General features: G+C 39.7%; 1 protein-coding gene across 3 annotated transcripts in view; it reads right to left on the bottom strand.

Moving 5' to 3' along the window:
* Positions 1-22,705, bottom strand: part of FRMPD4 (FERM and PDZ domain containing 4) — a 742,306-nt gene that overhangs the window by 49,680 nt on the left and 669,921 nt on the right. For all 3 annotated transcript variants that reach the window (XM_056808256.1, XM_056808255.1, XM_056808257.1), the window contains one exon: positions 2,191-2,236. In XM_056808256.1, the coding sequence (XP_056664234.1) occupies positions 2,191-2,236 (46 nt within the window). The remainder of the gene's footprint in view (positions 1-2,190; positions 2,237-22,705) is intronic.

The raw sequence follows: 22,705 nt of genomic DNA, 5'->3' as shown, positions 1-22,705 counted from the left end.
TAGCAGGTAGACGACTGTGGCAAATTTCTGAACTAAAGGACACATGTAAAACCCAGTGGAATTGCATGTCGGCTACGGAAAGGGGTGCGGGGAGGGGAGGGAGGAAAAGAATATGATTCTTGTAACCAAGGAATAATATTCTAAATTGACTAAATAAAAATTTCCAAAAAAAAGTTGTTTGTAGAGGGAAAAAAAAAGAATTGATAGAGATAGATAGAGTAAATTTTAAAGGGTGAAAAGGAGGTGAGTATTGATCTGAAAGTGCCACTGAAGAAGGAATATGCTTTGTCTGGTGACCTGAATCATGTGTCTTTACTTGTGGTAGGGCTGGGCAGGGGGTGGTTTCAGAAGGGAAGGTCCAAACAACTGTAATATCAAACTGATATCATATTTTTATTTTCTGGCCAATCAGAAGACATACATATGTTGCTTGAGATTTTGCTCTGTTATCCTAGATATCATCATAAAAGACATTTTGCTCTCTCTCCTTTGGAGTCTTTTGTTATTGAGAGGCCATAGACCCAGTTTATTGGTTATTGCTAGCCTGCTAATAAATTGATCCTGCTGGGAACTGACTCTCAAAATTTTTATTGTGACAGTCATTCTCTCTCTCTCATTCTGTCTCTCTCTCATTTTCTCTCTCTCTCTTATTCTCTTTCTTTCCCTCTCATTCTTTCTCTCATTTTCTTTCACATTCTCTTTCTCATTTTCTCATTTTCTCTCACATTCTCTCTCATCCCCCCCTCCCTTACCTTCCATCTTAGAATCAATACTATGTATTTTTCCAAGGTAATACTATGTATTGGTAAAGGCAAGGCAATGTGGGTTAAGTGACTTGCCAAGGGTCACACAACAAGGAAGTGTCTGAGGCTGGATTTGAACCTGGAATCTCTCATCATCAGACCAGGCTCTCTATTCACTGAGTCACCTAGCTGTTGATGCATTCCTGATATATTTAAAGTTTTTTAGAATGTTGAATGTTTTTCTCTCTCATACAGCTTGTTCATGGTGTACCCACCAAGCACACCTACCACTGTAATTTAGATGAAGAGCCCAGGTCAAGAGACAAGAGACTGGCAAAGGCGAATGCAGATACAGAAGTATAGTTTGTCTTTAGAAGTTGAAATTGAGTGGAGGAAATCTAGCAACTGTTTTCTCCCCCTTCCTCAGCATTTAAGAAATCGCCTCAACAAATATAGGGTATTGCACAGGAAGATTTTTAGGTCAGTTAAAAGAACGAGGAGGATGATAGGATAATATTTGAAAGAAATTGTCCAGTGTGAATTCATCCAATTGTGAAATCTATAGAAGTTAAAGAAAGTTTATTCTCTACCTCCTGTTCAAGGTTGCCACCAAATTGGCTGAGACCTACTGGCACTATTTAGCAGTTTTCTTCTATTTCTAATCCCTAATTTGGCCACAGACAACAAAATCCTCTCTATACCAAATCATCAAAACATGTGAGAAAGAAAACATTCATTTTCCTGAATCATTTTGTTATACATTTCAATTATAATGGCATTTTTTTATGTTAGGAATCACAGGAAACTTTTGAAAGGATTTCAGAAACAAGAACTAGATAATTCTACGCACAAAAGCTTGTTGCTATTGTTGAGTTGTTGCAGTCATGTCTGACTCTTTGTGACCCCATTTAGCATTTTCTTGGCAAAGATACTGGAGTGTTTTGCCATTTCTATCTCTGGCTCATTTTACAAAGGAGGAAACTGAGGCAAACAGGGTTAAGTGACTTGCTCAGAGTCACACAGCTAATAAAGTGTCTGAGGCTGGATTTGAAGTCAAGTCTTTCTGACTCCAAGCTTAGCACTCTAACCACTGTAATCTAGCTGCCCCCTACTCATGAAAGCTCCATATTTCAAAATGGGGTAAATATTGAAAGAGATTCTTCATAATTCTTCTTCTTAGCCTCATAATGCTCTAGGCCATTCTCTAAGACTATAACTTACAAATGAGTTGTGAACCCATATCTAGGAAGGGTTTCATGCTGGGACTTCTCTATACATTTGAAATTTCAAGTGTAGATTGAAATAAAAGAGAAATGAAATCTAATCATCCTCCCCCCCCCACAATGTCACATTTTGGTAATATTTTGATTAAAGATACCTCTGAAAATGCCAAGAAAACAGAAGCCTAAGAGTATGTGTGGGGGCTATTTACTCATGGCATACTCACAGGGTAAGGTTGAATGACAGTGAGGAGGATCGATTCTTTGCAGTTTCTGTAAAAGAGGAAAAACAAACATTTATGAAATATAGAGAACCAGGGCTCTAAAGGCTCTAATAGTTTTCCTTGGATATGAGATGCTGTGGTCTGTTGGCAAGCATTCATTAGAATCCCAGGGCAGAACAGATCAGAAAGCCACAAAAAAAACTTTGAACCCACAATGACAGCTAAAATCAAAGTACATCCCAAGTGTTACAAACAACCTGGTTTAAAACTTCCCCTGCAGTCCACATTTGGGGGTATTGCCTGCTTCACCATTCAGTAATGTGCTAAAATAATGCTCTGTTCAGTAGGGAACAGTTTTATAACTATTGGCTCAATGTGTTCTTTGTACCTTTTCCTGTTAAGAAAATTGATTTCCCCTTCCCCCTTCTGTGTTTCCAATTTTCTTTTCTGTTTTAAAAATTTCTCCCTTTCTGCCATGTTAGTTTGCGTAGTTTTTTACAATAGGAGGGAAGAAAGATTTCTGAAATTATCTCAGCTACTTGGGAAACTAATTATCTTATAAGGGTCAACATCATTTTTAAAAGTCCTTTATGACTCTTTATGTAAAAGCAGCATGCTGAAAATCACGCCCTGGTGTACATCACCTGCCACACTGTGCCAGCTCACTTAACGAGCAGTAACCATACAGAGTATACGGGGCCCATAAACATTATAGAGAGGAAACTATTAGGGGAGATTTCAGACTAAAAGGAACACTTTGGTAGCGAAGGGAATGCTTTGGCAGATAGTAGCTGAACAGCATAATGCTTAATTGCCCCCAAATAGCAAACCATCTATTATTATTGTGATTATTCTTAGACCACCAGTTGCAATTCATTCTTTTTTGGTCTCTGTCTCTGTCCAAGTCCCTTTCTGGGTCCACCTGCCTCTATCTCTTTTTCAGTCTGTTTGTTTCCATGCCTCTCTCTGACTCTCTGTATCTCTCTTTCTCTGTGTCTGTTTGGCCGCCTGTCTGTCTCTCTGTCTTCATCTCTTTTCCATTTGTTAACTGGAGAAAAGCTAGTTGCCGCTTTGTGGAGAAGGACCAGGCTTTCTCAGATTGCAGTTAATTGCCGGGTTGTATGATTTATTGCTTAGCTGTGTGAAGAAAAGATGATCTGTATGCAGGGGCTGCTTCCTTAGGCAACCCACCACAAATCACATTTGTAATACTAACTGCTTTGTTGTCGCGCCTGCACACTCTTCTGGCTGTGTTGCCGCTGTGTCCTACTGACATATTGCTGGGGGGAAAATCAATGGAGCAGTGGGAAACAGGAATAGAATAGAAATTCAAGGGAGAAAGAGGAACCAGTGAGAGAATGGTGAGATTAAAGCTGGTCTCTTCAATCCCATTCTATACCTGCAACTGTCTCATTTTCAGAGCTATTGCTGCTGGGTAATGGACGGAGAGGGCCAGCATGGGTTTCAGACATTATTATTAGTTATAATGCAGAATTTAATGATGAGTACAAAGTGGCAGAGTAAAGTATCTCTAAGAACTAAGGTTTTATCAGGTTTTTTCCTCAGGGGGAGATGTTTAGCCAATGTGAGGAATTCAAATCTGGACTTGGTGAATTGAGAATCATAAATATAACTTCTAAGTTTGCTATATCTATCTATCTATCTATCTATCTATCTATCTATCTATCTATCCATCATCCATCTGTCTGTCTATCTATCTATCCATCATCCATCTGTCTGTCTATCTATCTATCTATCTATCTATCTATCTATCTATCATCTATCTATCTATCCATCTATCTATCTATCCATCATCTATCTATCTATCTTTCTATCTATCTATCTATCCATCATCCATCTGTCTGTCTATCTATCTATCCATCATCCATCTGTCTGTCTGTCTATCTATCTATCCATCATCCGTCTGTCTGTCTATCTATCTATCTATCTATCTATCCATCATCCATCTGTCTATCTATCTATCTATCTATCTATCTATCTATCTATCCATCATCTATCTATCTATCCATCATCTATCTATCTATCTATCCATTATCCATCTATCTGTCTATCCATCATCCATCTGTCTATCTTTCCATCCACTATTTATCCATCCATCATCCATCTGTCTATCCATAAATCATCTATCTATCTATCTATCTATCTATCTATCTATCTATCCATCCATCTATCTATCCACCTATCTATCTATCCATCCATCTATCTGTCTGTCCATCTGTCTGTCTGTCCATCTGTCTGTCTGTCCATCTGTCTGTCCATCCATCTATCTATCTATCTATCTATCTATCTATCTATCTATCTATTGAAAAAAAAACTGCCTAGCCTGGCATCCTGGGTCTTTCAAAATCTGGCATTGCCCTCCTCTCCAGTCTTCTCTTAAAAATTTCTACCTATCTTATGATCTAACCAATTAGGCTTTTAGATGCCTTTTACATGTACTTTCCCTTTCCCATGCCTTCCCATCTTTCTATGAGGCAGTTAGGTGGTTAAAATAGGTAGAGCAGAGTACTTGGAGGTAGGAAAGATCTGACTTCAAACTCTTCCTCAGGAACTTGCTAACTATGTCATCTTGGGCAAATCTCTTAACTGCTCTGGGCCTCAGATTCCTCTTTTGTAAAATGGGAATGATACCCTATTTCACAGGGTTGTTGTAAGGATCATCTGAGTGTTGTGTGTGTGAATGAGTTTACATTTACTATATATAAAGGGTTTTGCAAGTTTTGAAGAGCTATGTAGTTGTTCAGTCATTTTTCAGTTGTGTTCAACTCTTTATCAACTCATTTGGGGTTTTCTTGCCAAAGATATTAGAGTGGTTTGCCATTTCATTCTTCAACTCATTTTACAATGAGGAAACTGAGGCAAATAGTGTTAAGTGACTTGTCCAGGGCCACACATGCATGTAGTAGATATCTGAGACAAGATTTGAATTCAGGAAGATGAGTCTTCCTTACTTCAGGCCTGGCACTCTATCTACTATACCATCTAGCTGCCTGTATGCAAATTATTAGCTATTATTTATGCTTAGGAAATACTTTCTTATCCACATGTTGAATTATTAGCCAGTTTTTAAAAACCCTTACCTTCTGTCTTGGAATCAATACTGTGTATTGATCCAGGGCAGAAGAGTACTAAGGGCTAGGCAATGGGGGTCAAGTGGCTTGCCCAGGGTCACACAGCTGGGAAGTGTCTGAGGCCAGATTTGAACCCAGGACCTCCCGTCTCTAGGCCTAGCTCTCAATCCACTGAGCTATCCAGCTGCCCCTTTAGCCAGTTTTTAAACTAAAATCTTTCCCTTCCTTAGGAAATCCTCCTTGATCTCTTTCTTCCCAAGTACTTCTCTGGTGAACTAGCAGATTATGCATTATTTTGTATTTCAGTTTTTTTCTTACTTGTTATATTAATCTCTCAGATATTAGCTCTGCAAAGACATGGATATATCTTTGTATCCTACTTTGTGACCTGCTTTTTATCCTACTCTCTCCCCTCTTTCTTTGCTCTCCCTCTAGCACAATGCTCTGAATGCAGTAGGTGCCCAATAGATGATCGTTGAAGAAAGCAACTATAAGGAACCCCCTCCAACTAAATGGAATAGAATTAAAGTAACACACTATTCAAATAAGACATTTCTTGCCAAATTGTTCCCCATTCCCTTCTTCCCCAACGAATTCCTTTGTAATCCCTATTCCTCTAAAAACAAACGAAGATGTGGTTTGCATGAATTGGAAAATTTACTTTTGTAGGAGTACAGAAAGCGCAGGACCACAAGTGTGTGCATTTTTGTCAGGAAGATGAAGCAGACTAGAGAGGATATGGAAGAAGGGAATCACCAAAAGGACTGGTTACTTTTGAGATCATTCAGCGGGTTCCCGCTTTTCCTGGGGGCACAACAGAACGAACCAACAGAGGCTGTTGTAATCCAGCTGACACTTTAAAAACAATTGTCTTAGAATCAAATCTAAGACAGAGGGTCAAGGTCTAGGCAAATGGGAACATGGGACTCATGCAGGGCTACCTAGCTAGGAAGTGTCTGAGGCCGGATTTGAACCCAGGTTCTCCTGACTCCACATCTACCTAGCTGCCCCTCAAACTGTTTTTGACTCGCCGTTTGTGAATTTTAAAAATCTGCCTTCTAGTTTTGTTTCTGCCTCTAACTAGTGGTATGACCTTGAGTAAGTTGCTGAGCTCTCTTGGACCAGTTTCCTCTGTCTACAAAAGAGGGGCTTGAACATTACTATTTGGAAATTCAAAAACAAATTTAAAGGGAGATAATAAAATAAAGAGGGGATCGGACGAGATGCTCTCCAGAGCTCTAACAGCCCATGTTGTGGTGATTTTTGCATGGGCTTTAGGGCCATGGCCACTCCATTTGTAGCAGTCCAACCCCTAGAGATCGGCAAACGTGCATAGAAAATTTGAGGGGAAAAAAACCAATGGAAAACTTGAAGTTTCTCAAAAAGACTCCACTCCACTGATCTTTGCCCATCATTACACTTTCCTATTAGGAAATTAAGGAATAAGCATCAATCATCAAATAGTATTAATTTGAACATGGGAACATTTCTCAAAATGTCTCAATTACATTGACTTCATTTACAGTCTTTGGCATTCTCCTCTGAAATCTTTCCAGTCAGTACCCCAAGTTGACTTTAATTCCATCTTTCAAATGAATAAGCTGTTATTTGACTTGAAATCAAGCATTCCTGTATGCTGCATGTTATCAGTACAGTGAAATTCTCTCTTTCATCATCAGTATCACACCATTCTCATCTCAACTTATTTAATTAAAAATTGTTAAGCAGGTGGAATGAAATCCAGAGTCCTCTGGATCTCCTAGATCTGTTTCTAAGAAAAAACAAAGCCCAAAATGGGTTTGAAGCAATAGCAAGAAGAGGGTGGGAAAATACCAGTAGCAAAGTAATCAAATATCTTTATGCTATTCTCTCTTCGTCCCCTCTCCTGCCTCCCCCCCCTCCCCAAATGAGCATATCCTTACTCAGCCCATTTCAAGTCCAGCTACCAGTACAAGATCACTTATCAAAATATCTTTCTATAGAATTCCTCAGAAGGAATTTTCTACTTGCACAAAATAGATTCCTTTTAAGAGTCAAACTCTTCTAAACTGATTTAATGAGTTGGTTATAAAGTCATTTTAATCCCTGAGTCACTGTGCTGTTCTGCTGGGAGAAATACAATATAGCCTTACCTTAAACCTCTCCTGCAAAGTTTCCCTTTAATTATTTTCTCTTCATTGTTGCAGCAAAAGTCTTTCTTTAGCCCTTCCTCCTGCAGGGTCCTTTGTGCCTCCACGGAAACATTTTTGGGGACCCCAAACATCAGTGGCTGCAAGGCATGCTGTAGTATCAGGCTTCATTTTATAATTTCATTGGATATGCTCCTACTGCAGAGAGCCAGACTGAGTGAGGGAGAAGCCCAAATCCAAGAGAGGTGGGGCTCTGAATGTATTATGAAGTTCCTCTCTCTTCCAAGTGATGATAAAGCTGGTGTTCCCCAAGGCCACCATTACAGAGAAGCCCAGTTTGGTATGCCTAGTGAATTATCCTGCCTCCCTTCACTTCCTTTAATTCTATTTAAAATTGAATTCATTTTCTATGCTCATCACCTACTAAGAGAACAAATGAGTAAGCAAACGACAATTTACTTCTTCTTCTGGGAAGATGGGATCTTCTTCTGGGGAAATGGATGGGATCACTACCCATCATCATTTAGTCACCTTTGGGGCCTCCTAAACAAAGATATTCACCAACCTAGTGGTGAATCAATGGAATCCGTTGGGGGAGGAAATGTTTCTCTCATTGCTATAACTCTCATTCTCTAGTGCTTTTGTAATCTCATCTATGTGGACATTCCCCTCTCGCAACACAACTCACAGATTATCTCTAAGTCTGCCCATTCTCTGACTTTCAAATATTTCCTCTCATTAGAACAGAGCAGTTGGTCCACCCAATGAATTTATAAAAACAACACCAATAATTGTGACATTTTTATGGATTTTAAAAAGACCCCAAGTTTTCTTAAAAACAAAAAAAATGACAATTCAAAGAGAAACACTCTTGAAGTTTCAATTTAAGTAAGTGGTTTGAACTTCTGTAAGGGTTAAACTCATGTAAGAAAGAAAGCTAGTTCAAGTGATGAGCTTCCAAAAGATAAGACCACTGACCATCCAAAGATGATCAACACACATTGCCTTTTAGAGAATGCTTTCCAGTCATTTAGGTGACTTTCTGTGCTGATCGGCGTGGGTGATTCGGAGAAGAACCTGACCTGCTTATAGTTACAACCCCAATGACTTCAATCCTACAAATGCATGCAGTAGGAAATATTGTAAGATGAAAAAAGAGGGAAAGATAGTAGATCTTGGAAGTTAAAATAGTGAATTAAAAGACTGATAAAAATGGGTTCATGAGCCCCAGAAATACTATAATGTCGAGAAAAGAAGATTATTTTCCTTGTAGGATAGCTAGGCGGTAAAGTATTGCTGGAGCTGGAGTCAGGAAGATCTGAATCAAATCTGGCCTCTGATTTGTACTAGCTGTTTGACTGTAGGCAAGTCATTTAACTGTTTGACTCAGTTTTCTCAGCTGTAAAATGGGGGAAAAAATGTCACCTACCTCCCAGGGTTGTTGTGAGGATCAAAGACTTGTAAAGCACTTGGCACAGTGCCTGGCACAGAGTAAGTGTCATATAAATGTTAGCTACTATTATTATGTAGGAAGTATTCACATAGATAAGATCATAGATCTATTGGAGTTTGCTTTTCTTTCTTTGGTTTACTGTAGGGTAAAGCTCTTTTTCCATATTCTCCACAAATAAAAACATTCATGAGGACATTATTCCCCAGTCTCAAAGTTTATATCTATATATATATGTACATCTATGTGCATATATGGGGAAAATAGTGTAAGATTAAAAATTAATACCCAATACTTCAAGTATTGTATTTTATAGTTTATTAATAATAACTTGAAGCAAAAGGAAACTAATAGCCTCAGTAAAGAAAAGCCTCCCCAAAGCACACATGGGGACACAAGAGCTCAGAGAGCCATCAGAAGAAGAATGTGAGGGCGGGGCTACACACAACTTTATCAATACAAGGGAAGCACGCAACTTGGGGATGAACAGGAAAGGGATGCTGGGTAATGTAGTTCAGGAGTACAACATTTCTAGTTACACATTAGTTAGATGGGGGAGTACAATTAAAATTTATGACTTTAGGGCAGCCAGGGGGCTCAGTGGATTGAGAGCCAGGCCCAGAGATGAGAGGTTCTGGATTCAGACACTTCCCAGCTGTGTGATCCTGGACAAGTCACTTGACCCCCATTGCCTAGCCCTTACCATCTTCTGCCTTGGAGCCAATACACAGTATTGACTCTAAGACGGAAGGTAAGGGTTTAAAAAATAAAATAAAAACCACACATACAAGATATATATATATATATATAATATAAATGGGGGTTAATCTTAGAGTGAAGGCACTAGCAGTAGATGGGGGTGGGGGAAGAAAAGCCTCTTTTGGAAGGTGAGATTGAAACAAGACAGAGGAAGCCAGCAAAGTCAATGGGTGGAGGTGAGAAGGGAGAGAATTCTAGGTCTGAGGAGCAGCTAGTGAAAGAACAAGGAGTGAAGAGATGGACTATATGGTGTAGCAACAGAAAGGTTGTTATTATTGGATTCTTCTTATTTTTTTAAATCTTTACCTTCTGTCTTAGAATCAATACTCTGTATTGGCTCCAAGGCAGAAGATTGGTAAGAGCCAAGCAATGGGGGTGAAGTGACTTGCCCAGGGTCACACAGCTAGGAAGTGTCTGAGGTCAGATTTGAACCCAGGACCTCCCATATCTAGGCCTGGCTCTCAATTCAGTGACCCACCTAGCTCCACTTGTGTTAATGAATTATAGAGTCAGCTAAGAGAGGCTTAGAAAGGGACCAGGGTACGAAGGACATTAAAGGTCCAACAAAGAATTTACTTTTGATTCTGAAGTACTAGGGAGCCACTGGAGTTTACTAACTGGGGGAAGGGGGTTGGCATAGTCAGATCTGAATGTCAGGAAGATCGCTTTAGCAGCTAAGTGGAAAGATGGAGGGGTAGGGAAAGGCTTAAGGCAGGGAGATCAATCAGAAGGCTGTTGCCAAAGTTTAGACATGAGGTGATGAGGGCTTGCACCAGGGTGGTGCCCATGAAATTGTATAAATGGAGATTATGAACCCGAGACTTCAATCCCCAGAAGTCCTCGGTATTTCCCAGAATTCCCTATAATCTCTCTTGAGTTTCCCCATTGGAGAGATCATGTTTTTGGTATTCAACTGGCAGTAACACCTCCCAGACTCTCTTTCTTTGCAAATGATACAGCAAGTATTAGTGGTAAGCTAAGTGCGGGATTTTAAATGGGCACGTGGTTTTTATTTTGTATCTTCTTTATTCCTTGATTTCTAATAATCCTTAATAAACCTCATAAAATATAATATTTTTATTATTAGAGATATAATTTAATTTTTACAAAATGGAGAAAAGTGGAAACACGTGGGAGACATTGTGAGGTAGAAATCAGAAGATTTAGCTTTGCCCTGCGTACACTCCTCATGGAAGACATGTACCTGGGTGCAGTGAAAAAAAAGGGCTGAGTCTCGTGCCAAGAAGCCCCATGTTAAACTTTGACCTCAGATCATTTCTAGTTGCATGACCTTCAACAAGTCATTTAAATTGTTTGCCTCAGTTTCCTCAATGGGAGAAAATAACACCCATCTCATAGGATTGTTATGTGTATCAAATGAGAAAATATTCATAAAGTCTTTTTCACAGTGCTTGGCACACAGTAGAATTTTAATAAATGCTTGTTCCCTGCCTTACATGTTACTGTTTTCTCATGGTAGAAGTTCCTTGAGAGCAAGGACTATCTTCTTTGCTTACATTTGCATCCTCAGATTTTAGATCATTGCTTGGTACACTATAAACACATAATAAAATACTTTCTCCCTTTCATTCATTCATAGTTTTAGGAGGGAGTAAGTATTAAGTATTTACAGTGTACTAGGCAATGATCTAAAATCTGAGGATTATGACAGGGTAGTCTAGAATCAGGAAAATCCCTGAGTTCAAATCTGGCCTCAGACATTTACTAGATGTGGGATCCACTTAACCTTGTCTGCCTCAGTTTCCTCATCTGTAAAATATAAGCTGGAGAATGATCATTCTAGTATCTTTGCCAAGAAAACACCAAATGGCATCATGAAGTGTTGGATGCAAATGAGATGTCAACAACAGCATTGAAGGAAGTACTTCAGTGTCTACTTGAAGGAGACACATTGATTTTCCGCTCAAATAACATACATATTTGCATATGAACTTTAGTTTTCCTCAAATTTTCTGCTCTTGAAGAGTTCAAAATGTGATTCTAATCCAGGTCAGCTCAGCAACCATAATTTCTATTGGTAGAAACACACATGACTGACTATTGGGAGAGGCAAAGTTAGATTGTCTATAGGCTTAAGAAACATAGTTCCAGGGCGCCCTTTTTAAGAAAGATTTTTCTACAATTTTAGTGCTCTTTCTGGGAAATCCAGAAAGCTCCATAGGAAGAAATCCTTCCTTTCTGACTGGATTTTTCTACCTTGCATTTTCTGTCCCTGTCTTTTCTTGGAGGCAAGGATATGGAGACTAAAATTTTAGTGATTGCCGGTCCCTGTAGGATCAACTCAGACGCTGTAGTCTGTTCATGACAAAGTGAAGGAAAACATAATCTCCCTTCATTTTCAGGAAAGGAGATGAAGGGTACTGTAAGACTATACCTGGCAAGATGTAATATGATAGGAATTTAATGCCTCATCTAGCTGACCTTTTCAATATCCTGTGTTGTGATGATAATTGCACATCACCTGTCTTCCTAACGGGTTCTACAGCCATTGCCAGAGAAGAGTGGAAATGGCTATCAAATCAAATACAAGGCACTATAAAAGGTCATATGCTACTGCTAAGTATTTTTGTCACTAGTTACATGTCTTGTTAACATTCTGATTGTTGGCCCTGACCATTGACACTGCCTGGAAGTCCTCCATGGGAGGAAGAGTTTCCTGACATTGCTCAGCTTTTTTTCCATGGAACTCTATGGAAGCAAGTAGGGTGAGGGAACCACAAGAGCGTACGACAAGGAGTGAATGACTTAGTGAAATCCCAGGATGAAGCAAAGACTTCATTTTGTCAATAGCTCCAACCCTATCCTCTTATCAAAGGCTGTGACGAGAAGCCAAAGTGACAATTCTGATTTTCACCTCTTTTTCCTTGACTGCTAATTATTAGGAAAAAGACAATAGAAGGAAGTAAAAAAGGAAAAGAAAAAGAAGTCAGAGAGCCTAGGTAATTCATGGGATAGATAATCAATCTGAAAAATTGGAGCCTTTAACAATGACAAAACAGATTTGCACAAGTATATTAGAAATGACTTTGAAATAGAACATGTTGCCTACTTTGCAAAAAGAAGTAAAAAATGTGCAGGAGTGTAAAATGTTGTGAATGAGAATGTCGAGAATGCCCATCATTAGGTTGGATGATTTGGAACATGGTGCCTAATATTCAAGAAGGATCCTACAATAGGACTAATACTTCTCTCCCCATGTCCTCTTGTTTTGTCATCTGGTGGCCTTATCAACTCATGGGACTTTATTGAATAACTTGGTTTATGTAACTTTCAGGGCTGTACTTGTCTGGTAGACACTTCTGTCCCCACCATGGGATTATCAGCTATGTCCTGTATCTTAACCCTAATGCATGAGTTCACTACAGAGCTCCATCCTTTCTTGTTTTGCCATTTGAGTTGTGTCTGACTCCTTGTGACTTCATTTGTGATTTTCTTGGACAAAGATCCTGGAAGAGTTTGCTATTTCCTTCTCTGGCTCATTTTACAGATGAGGAAACTGAGGCAAACAGGGTTAAGTGACTTGCTCAGGGTCAAATAGCTAGGAAGTATCTGAGACCAGATTTGAACCCAGGACCTCTCATCTCTGGGCCTGGCTCTCCATCCACTGAGCAACCCAGCTGTCCTCAAAACAATTTTTAGCAGTCAGTTTTTAAAAGCTTTGAGTTCTAAATTTTCTCCCTTCTTTTGATCCTCCTTCTTTCTGCCTGCCCTCCCTATTCCTTGAGATGGCAAGCAATGTGACATAGATTTTACATGTAGAATCATGTAAAACACTTTTATATATTAGCCATTTTTGGAAGAGATTTTAAATTAAAAAAAGGAGGAAGAAAATAAAATATAGTATGTTTTGGTCTGCATTCTGGCTCCATCAGTTCTTTCTTAGAGAGCAGACAGCATTTTTCATCATGATTCTCTAGGATTGGCTTTGATCATTTCATTGCTGAGATAATGTGGCCCACCTACTTGACAAAGGTGCTATCAAACTGGCATTCATGAACTGATACAAAGTGAAGTGAGCAGAAGCAGAACACTGTACACAGTGGTGACAGCAATATTTCTTGATGAACAAATGTGAATGATCTAGTTATTCTAGACCCAACCTACTTAATTTTCTGTAACCCTAAAGTTTTCCACAGAGTTTTCCACGGATCATTTAGGGGAAAGATTGTATTTTTTGTTTGTTTGTTTTGGTTATCTAGTTCCTATCTGAGTAGTACATAGCACATGCTTAATATATAATTTTAAAATGAATGCTTGCTGAATTTCCAACCATATCTAGCCTTAAAGGGCTCGTGGGAAGGACATTTTACAACTAACAGGATGAAAAAGAATGGATAGTACTGGTCAGAGGCAATTCTCTGGCCTGAATGTCAGATATTCATATATTCATATTCATATTTCCTTTTCACAGAAAGTAAGAAGGGCTCTTAGTCCAGCTTCTTCATTCGACAGAGGAGGAGGATAAAACTGATATTAAAATTTTCTAATGTAAGTGGCTTTTTTCCCTTGTTATTTAGGGCAGAGAATCTATGCTGATGAACTGATAACATAATTCAGATTTCAAGAACCCCCGCTCAGCAAAGATGGAAGATCTCCTCATGCCAGGACTGAGAGCATATACTAGGGCAGATGGCTTTGCTTTGGAACAGTAAGGGAATGGATTTGGGTACGGCTTCTTCAGCCAGCATTTCTCAAGTCCTCGGAGACACACATAAATTTATTGCTTTGCTTTGCTTTTTTTTTCCTTCTGAGTATATTAATCATTTCTGCTCTAGGTCAGTTTGTCCAGCCTTTTCCCTAAACTCAAAGGACAAGTTGTGACCATGGACAAAATTTATTCTGAGCTTACTGGCATCCTTTACCTGTGTACTAAAAATCACCTGCATGAGTACAAATTGGAAGGGGAGACAGGTAAACAGTAGCTACTGCAGAAAATAACAGGGCTTAATAGTAAGTAGGGTGAAATGACAAGCAGAAAAGTCAACATCCTATTGGGCCATGTTGCAAAGTTACGGTGTCCTTGGGGTAGTCCATCCAGCTTAGGACAGACAAGGATAGGTTGGAGCATATTCAGAAATGCAATCAGGATGCCACTTAGCTGGGAGGATCATGAGAAGATAGGTGGATGGATGGGGGTAAGAAATTTAAAAGCCTTTAGAAAGGAAGGCTTTGTGGGGGGCAGTGAGAAGGTGGAAGGAGATGGAGATGACTGTCATCTCTGAAAATCTGAAGCATGTGTTGTCTCAGGGGGCAGAGCTGGGAACAGTAAAAGGATGTTATAGAGATGTGGTGTAGATTTTGTCTTGACTGAAAACAAAACTTCCTAACAAATGGAGTTGTTCCAAAGTGAAACAGACTATATCAGAAGACAGCGAGTTTCCTGTCGCCAGAGGTCTTTGAGCCTTGTGCCCATAGTTGGGTAGCTGAGAGGTTTTCTGTACTAGGCTATGCTGGACTAGCTGATCTCAGGAACCCTTTAAGAACAACAAGCTTCAATGATTCTCTGACTGAGAGAGTATCAGTGGCTATTCATTAAAAGCAGGGAGGACTGGAAGCAGTTTTAAGGCTTTATGCTCACAGCAATAACCATGCTGCGTTCACAGACAGAATCATTTTTCTTTTTTGAAATTTCCACCAGTAATGCCAGTGCTTAGTTAAAAGCCAACAATCTGAATTCTTCACCCTCCTAGAGGCTTGCCTGCTTACTGCAAGTGGCCCCAGGAAGTAGAAGACAAGATTGCATCCTGGCAGGTTACTGCTTCTCCATTAGGATGCTAGAAGAGTCAATCCTTACCCCTGTGGCAGTTGTAAACAACTACCAGCCCACAGTGCTTATCAAATTTCAGAATGAGGTTGATAAAATATATACCTGATAAAATATATACTCACCCATTTATATGTGTGCCTATATAGAGATAAAATGTGTATTGGTACGTATATGTATACAAACAAAAACATATAGTCTGTAGAAAGATAGAGAGAGATAGACAGACAGACTGGTTTGCAGGAAGAAAGAGGAAGGACTATAGCTAGACCTGCACATGGTATTCCTTTTTCAGAGGCTAATAGTGGTCATTTTTTAGGTAGTGCTACTAATACGGCTAAGTGCTAGGTCTGGAATTGGGAAGACTCATGTTCATGAGTTAAAATCTGGGCTCAGACACTTGTTAGCTGGGTGACTCTGGGAAAGTCACAATGCTGTTTGCCTCAGTTTCATTATCTGTAAAATGAGCTGGAGAAGGAAATGGCAAACCACACCAGTATATTTGCCAAGAAAACTCCAAAAGGGTACATGAGGAGTTGGACATGACTCAACAACAACAAACGACTCTATTTATGTGTAATAATTCCAGGTATCTGACATCCAGGAATGGATTAGGCTATGTTCTTTCCAACAGGAGGGCCTCAGGCAATGTCTTGAGTACCTCACAAACACTGGAGCTATGGATTGCAAAGTAATTGCTCTAGAGCCAAGGTAGGAAGACTGACTCATGTGTGAAATGAATGGCAGGAAGCTCTACTTCCTGGTTCCAACTCATTTTACTTTCTTCTCTTCAGATTTCAAAATATGCAACAATATTGAAGAGGAGACTGCGTCTCTTGGAAATTTCTTGACAATGTGGTAGGATAAATCTTATCTAGCAATTCTTTTCCCCACGTCCCCACCCCCACTTTGGACAAGTATTGGTTGAGAAATGGGGAGCATCTGGGTAATCTGCTCACCAATTAGTTTCTAATTTGTTTTCCAACCTCAAGACCCTCTCCTCACCAATCCATCTGAACTACAACTGCCAAAGTGATTTTACTGAGGCACAAGTCTGACTGTGTCACCCCATTACTCAAAGACTCTGGTAGCTTATCTCTCCCAAGATCTTTTACCACTTGACTCCAGCCTACTTTCTGGACCTTATTCATCATCCCCCTTCATACTCTCTGGTCCAGTCAAACTGGCATTCTTGCTATTTCTCTATTTCCAGTACATTTGCTCTGGCTATCACTTCTGCTTGGAATACACACACCCTATTCTTAGCAATCTTATTTTCTCTCAAAGCTCACTGCTAGTGCTTTCCCATACAACGTTTTATCTCTAGCATTTAGCAAAAAGCCTGACATTTTGTTGAGGGTTAATAACTACTCATTGGCTGATTGACCTTGTATTTTTGTATTTATTTAGATAGGTACTTGTCCCTCCTTGAAAGAATGAAAGCTCATGGAGGGCAGGGCTTTGCTTTGCATCCCCAGAACCTAGAACAGAGCCCGACATAGAATAGGCACTAAATGAATGTTTGTGGATAGATTAATTCACCTGGGAGTCACCTCTGGAGGTTGAGACATACTTGTGGTAAGTGGTACCACCAAAATTGCCTCAAAAGTGAGTCAAGCAAGGGAAAAACATTCCCAAGGAAGAGCTTAGTCAGGAAAAGAAGGAAGCCTCCCCAGGACAGGCCCCTTGGCATCCTCTAAATTTCACAGGGCAAATAGGTGGCACAGTGGATAGAGTGCTGGCCCTGGAGTCATAAGGACTTGGGTTGAAATCTGGCCTCAAGCTCTTATTAGCTAGGATGAACCTGGGCAAGTCACTTTTCCCTGTTTGCCTCAGTTTCCTCATGAACTGGAGAGGGAAATGGCAAAGCACTCCAGTATCTTTGCAGTAAGACCCCAAATAGCATCACAGAGTTGGACACAACTAAACTGACAAGATGATAATAGCAACTTTCCCCTTTTACAGTATTTTCTACAGTACGCCCTAGGGATTAGAGGAGGCTTATAACAAGTGAGAGGTTAAGCAAAGGTGCTGGAACAATCATTAGCAGAGATTGAGAGTCCCCGAAATGGGGTGAGACTCAAGACTCAAGAGCCCCCAATATAGCAAAGCTTTCCAGCGGTCCAGGGGTCCTTGGGCCATGTTTCTTCTTCCCTGGCTTGTCCATCCAACTTGGTCTACAACAGTGAAGAACAGACAAAACTCCTTTGATTTTTTGATCTCTAACAGTAATTATTGAGAGTTCTTATTTCCTGATTCCATTGACTTCTATCCCACTAGTTTGTGGAACAAGAGGGCCCCCTGAAGCGAATTCTGTGGTGTAAGCCTGCTCTTTGCAGGTGCATGGAGAGATAAGTGTTATTATGACCATTAGATGTCATGCTGAAAAGGAGATCAATTTTAACCTTCTAGAGCCAGGCTCGTGAACTAAACTGAAAAAAAAAGGCTACTTAAGGAGTAGGCAAAGCTGTGTAAGTTGGCAAGCGATGCTGGGAGGATGAATGGGATTTCTGCTTCACTAAGTGGGCCCAAACCAAGCAGCATGAATTATGGCATAATTACAGGTGGGCCAAGATGCCTTGCTGGCAGCCAGCTATAATCTAAGCCTATCTCATTGTTTTGGGAGCGCAAAGGAGTTACCGCGCACATTCTTGTTAATTTTCCTGTTGCTTAGATTTGCCTCTGATCCTGCTTTTAGCCATATGTGCCTTTGGGGGTGCCTTGTTTCGAAGGGTTAAAAAATCAAAGAACAGTTTGGTTGCCTGAAAACATCTATTGGCTCTCTTAAGGAATTCCTAGGAGAAACATCAAAAGGCTCTTCCCCTCGAAGAGCAGGGGGATTCCAAAAAGGGGGAAGAGTTAGCTGGCTTGATCAGACAGAAGGAATTCACCCAGAGATAAAAGCAGGGATCTGGGCTGGAAAGAACAAACCACACAATTACTGTTCATGGCTGATCAGGGCCCACAAAGGAGCCTTCTCTTCTTGCAGGTTGATTGTACTTCAGCAATTTCTTGGTAGTTATTTTAAAAGCTTATAATTTTCTAAAATGACAACTTGTTCCTAGATATTGGGCGTTCCTCTCATGCCACAAATGCTGGTATGAAAAATTATTGTTCTCAACCTAGAAAGGGTGGAAATGATGAGAAATTCACATGGAAGGGGAGGTGAAAGACATGCCCTACTTGTTCTTGAATGTCTCATCCATTGGCTTAGCAGCCCCCATCATGGTGGTCTCAGTCAGATAGAAAGTCAGCTGGAGGTTATGGCCAAGCAGAGCAAAAGACTGGCCAGGTTTCATTACAGACTTTCTTGGGTAAGTCATTTAACATCTTTGACCTCAATTTCCTCCGGTGTAAAATGAGGAATTCACCTTCGTTATGAAGTTAGAAGTTATCTGAGGAAAACGCACAATCATATTTCATTTCTGTGGTTTCTGGTAATATTCATATGGCTTGGCCTTTATCAAGATGGAATGATTTTTAAAAATAAAGATATTTTGTTGTAATTATGTAATTAATTATAATTTACATATAAATATATAAAAATATAATTTTCATGTAATTATACATTTCCACACAAATTTTATGAAGTTATATGGTCCAAATTGTCATCCTCCCTCCCTTTTTCCTGACCTCCCCAGTCTGGCAAGCAATTTGAAGACTGAATGTTTAAACTTATTATATCCCTCATCATTACTCCAGAGGGGAACCTTGGTGCTTCATATCTTGTCTTCTATTCACTAGTTGAATCCATCTCAATTGATACTTGGAGAGTATTAGCAAAATGAGGAGTAACATAATCACCTTTGGCAAATACTAATCCAAGTAGGGTGAGTTTATTTTTTTTAAATAAGAGAAGCAATAAGGTTCTTTCTGGCTTTTATTCTTTTTTAGCCATGTATGGCTCCATTTGATGTTTTCTCGGGAAAGATATGGGGGTGTTTTGCCATTTCCTTCTTAACAGATGAGGGAACTGAGGCAAACAAGGTTAAGTGACTCACCTAGGGTCACACAGCTCATACGTGTCTGAGGCTGGATTTGAACTCAGCAAGAGTTTGAGTCTTCTTGACTCCAGGTCTGACCATCTATCCATTGTCAAATAGCTCCCCACCTTCCAACTTGAGCTCTATGATATTATGAACTATGATCTATACAAAAGTTTGGGAATTAGCTGGTGATTAGCTCTTTGTTTTCCCAAGAGCGAAAGGAAATCCAAAGACGTTTATACAGCTATGTCCTCACAGGTGAGATGGATGTGCTTTCTGGCTGATACCTGCAAAACTGCAGCTCTTCTGAAGCATGGAGAATTCCTCTAAGCAGCAGCATTCAAGATAAATGAAAAGAAAAGAGTTCTCTTAATCAAGCTTATTGTGTTTCTGTCTTGTTTAATTACCAGAACTGCAATAGTAGTTTCTCGCTTTGCCTTTTTATTGTAAACACAGAGTGATTGGAAAGTTTTGAACTACGTAAGTTACAAGATTGAATCTATGTAATTCATTTACGTTTTCTTTACAAGCAGAAGTGAGCTTAAAGTCATTTCTCTGCTAGAAAAAGTCTAAAAAAACTCGAGATTTGGATAAAGGAAGTATGGTAGAAGAAATTGGGTAGTAGTGAGGGAGAATTGGAAGTTTTGGGACATAGGAAATGTCCTTCCTAAGGATTTAAAATAACCAGTCCTTCCACATACTAGCCCTTAATACTCTTCTGTAGGGGCAGCTGGGTAGCTCAGTGGATTGAGAATCAGGCCTAGAGATGGGAGGTCCTGGGTTCAAATGTGACCTCAGACCCTTCCCAGCTGTGTGACCCTGGGTAAGTCACTTAACCCCCATTGCCTAGCCCTGACCACTCTTCTTCCTTGGAGCCAGTACACAGTATTGACTCCAAGATGGAAGGTAAGGGTTTAAAATAAATACTCTTCTGCCTTGGAACCAAATACACAATATTATTTTAAGAGGAAAGGTAAGGGATTTTTTAAAAAAAGGAAATTATATTAGCTGATATTTATACTTTACAAATATCTCAGATGATCATCAACAATGACTCTGGGAGGTAGATGCTATCAGTGCTATTTACTGATGAGGAAAGACACATGGCGTGATTTGCCCAGGGTTACATAGCTAGTAAGTGTCTGAGGCAGGATTTGAACTCAGGCTTCCTGACTCCAAGCCTAGTACTCTATCCACTGTGCCACTTAACTCCTCATTAGCTGATATTTACTTCTGGCTGATACCTACAAAACTGCGGCTCTTTTGAAGCATGGAGAATTTTTTAGTTTTAAAGTTTGCAAGGCACTTCACACATACTATATCTAATTTTCTAACTTTATTCTTGAAAATTTCTTCAGAGAAACAGTTCCATTAGTCAATATTAATAATAATAATAGCAACCTTTATGTAGCACTTGGTATGTGCCAGGCAGTGTGATAAATACTTTATCGATATCAAATTTGATCCTCACAACATCTTGGGAAGTAGGTGCTATTATTATCCCTATTTTATAGTGGAGGAAACTAAGGCAAACAGAGGTTAGGTGGTTCATCAGCACCATGAATAATAATAGCAATACTCATAAACTAGCATTTATATAGCATTTACTCTGTGCCAGGCATTGTGCTAAGCATCTTTTTTTTCTTTTTTTTTTTATTTTTTAAATATATTTTATTTGATCATTTCCAAGCATTATTCGTTAAAGACATAGATCATTTTCTTTTCCTCCCCCCCACCCCCCATAGCCGACGCGTAAGTCCACTGGGTATTAGATGTTTTCTTGATTTGAACCCATTGCTTTGTTGATAGTATTTGCATTAGAGTGTTCATTTAAAGTCTATCCTCTGTCATGTCCCCTCAACCTCTGTATTCAGGCAGTTGCTTTTTCTCGGTGTTTCCACTCCCATAGTTTATCCTTTGCTTATGAATGGTGTTTTTTTTTTCTCCTGGATCCCTGAAAGTTGTTCAGGGACATTGTGCTAAGCATCTTACAAATTTTATATCATTTGATCCTCACAACCACCCTGGGGAGTAGGTACAGGTATTAGACTCATTTTTACAGTGGAGGAAACTGAGGCAAACAGAGGCAGACAGACCTGGACTCAAGGGTCACATAATAAGTGTCTGAGGCCAAATTTGAATTTAGGTCTTCCTGACTCCAAGCCTAGGGACTTCTTGACTCCAGGCACTGACTAGCTGCCCCAGAGACAGGTGCCAGGTAGGAGAACGCCAAGAGAACTGGAAATACAAGAGAATTGATTGCTTCGCTACATTTCCTCAACAGCTACCGATTTTGTTGTTTTATGCTTTTTAGCATGGTTTTGCTTATCATTTCATATTACAATAAAACTAGAGAAGGATTGGAATGGAGTATATGTCATCATTCCATGAAGGATCTCAGCCATGACCTTTTTATTCCTAACTAGACTCGCTCTCCTCATTTTAACTCCTCACTAGTTATTTTGGCTTCATCTAGGCAGTCTTCCTCCCCATTTCAGTGCCCCCACCTTCACCTCCACTCCTACCCCCTTGTTCTTTTATATGTATCATCTTCTCCTATTTGAATGTAAGCTCTTTGAGAGTAGGGAATGTCTTGTGTGGACAGCTAGGTGGCAGAGTGGATAGAATGCCAAGCCTGGAATCAGGAAGAGTCATTGTGCTAAGTTCAAATCCAGCCCAAGACAGTTATTTTGTGACCTGGACAAGTCATTTGGTCCTGTTTGCCTCAGTTTCCTCATCTGTCAAATGAACTTGGAAAGGAACTGGTGAATCATTCAAGTATCTGTGTCAAGAAAACCCCAAATGGGGCCAGGAGGATTCAGACATGACCAAAACCAATTAAACAACAACAACGAAATGTCTTGTTTGCTTATATTTTTATCTTCATGGATTTAGCCCAGGACTTATCCACAATAATGACTTAAATGTTTTATCTGTCTATCAGTTTGACCATGCTACTTCTAGACTCAAAAGCCCTCAATCAGTCCCTAAAGCCTCTAGAAAAAAAAAAAAACAAGCTGCTTCTTGGATTGGGGGAATGGCTGCATAAATTGTAGCATATTAAGATGATAGAATATTATTGGGCTAGAAGAAACAGTGAATATGAGGAATCCAGAGAAAATGGAGATAAGTGAGAACTCATGCAGAATGAAATAAACACAATTGGGAGAACAATGGACAGGGTGACCGCAAAACAAAACTGAACTCCCTTCAGAGGATTTTGATTCAAATCCCTCCTCTGACACTTATTATATGACATCAAGTAAGCCATTTAATCTCCTTATGACTCTGTTTCCTGGTCTGTAAAATGAGGACAT

This window comes from Monodelphis domestica, chromosome 8 (assembly GCF_027887165.1).
Source record: "Monodelphis domestica isolate mMonDom1 chromosome 8, mMonDom1.pri, whole genome shotgun sequence".
In the NCBI taxonomy this organism is placed as follows: Eukaryota; Metazoa; Chordata; class Mammalia; order Didelphimorphia; family Didelphidae; genus Monodelphis; species Monodelphis domestica.
The sequence above is the reverse complement of the archived record's forward strand: the minus strand, read 5'-3'. Positions and strand labels throughout refer to the sequence as shown.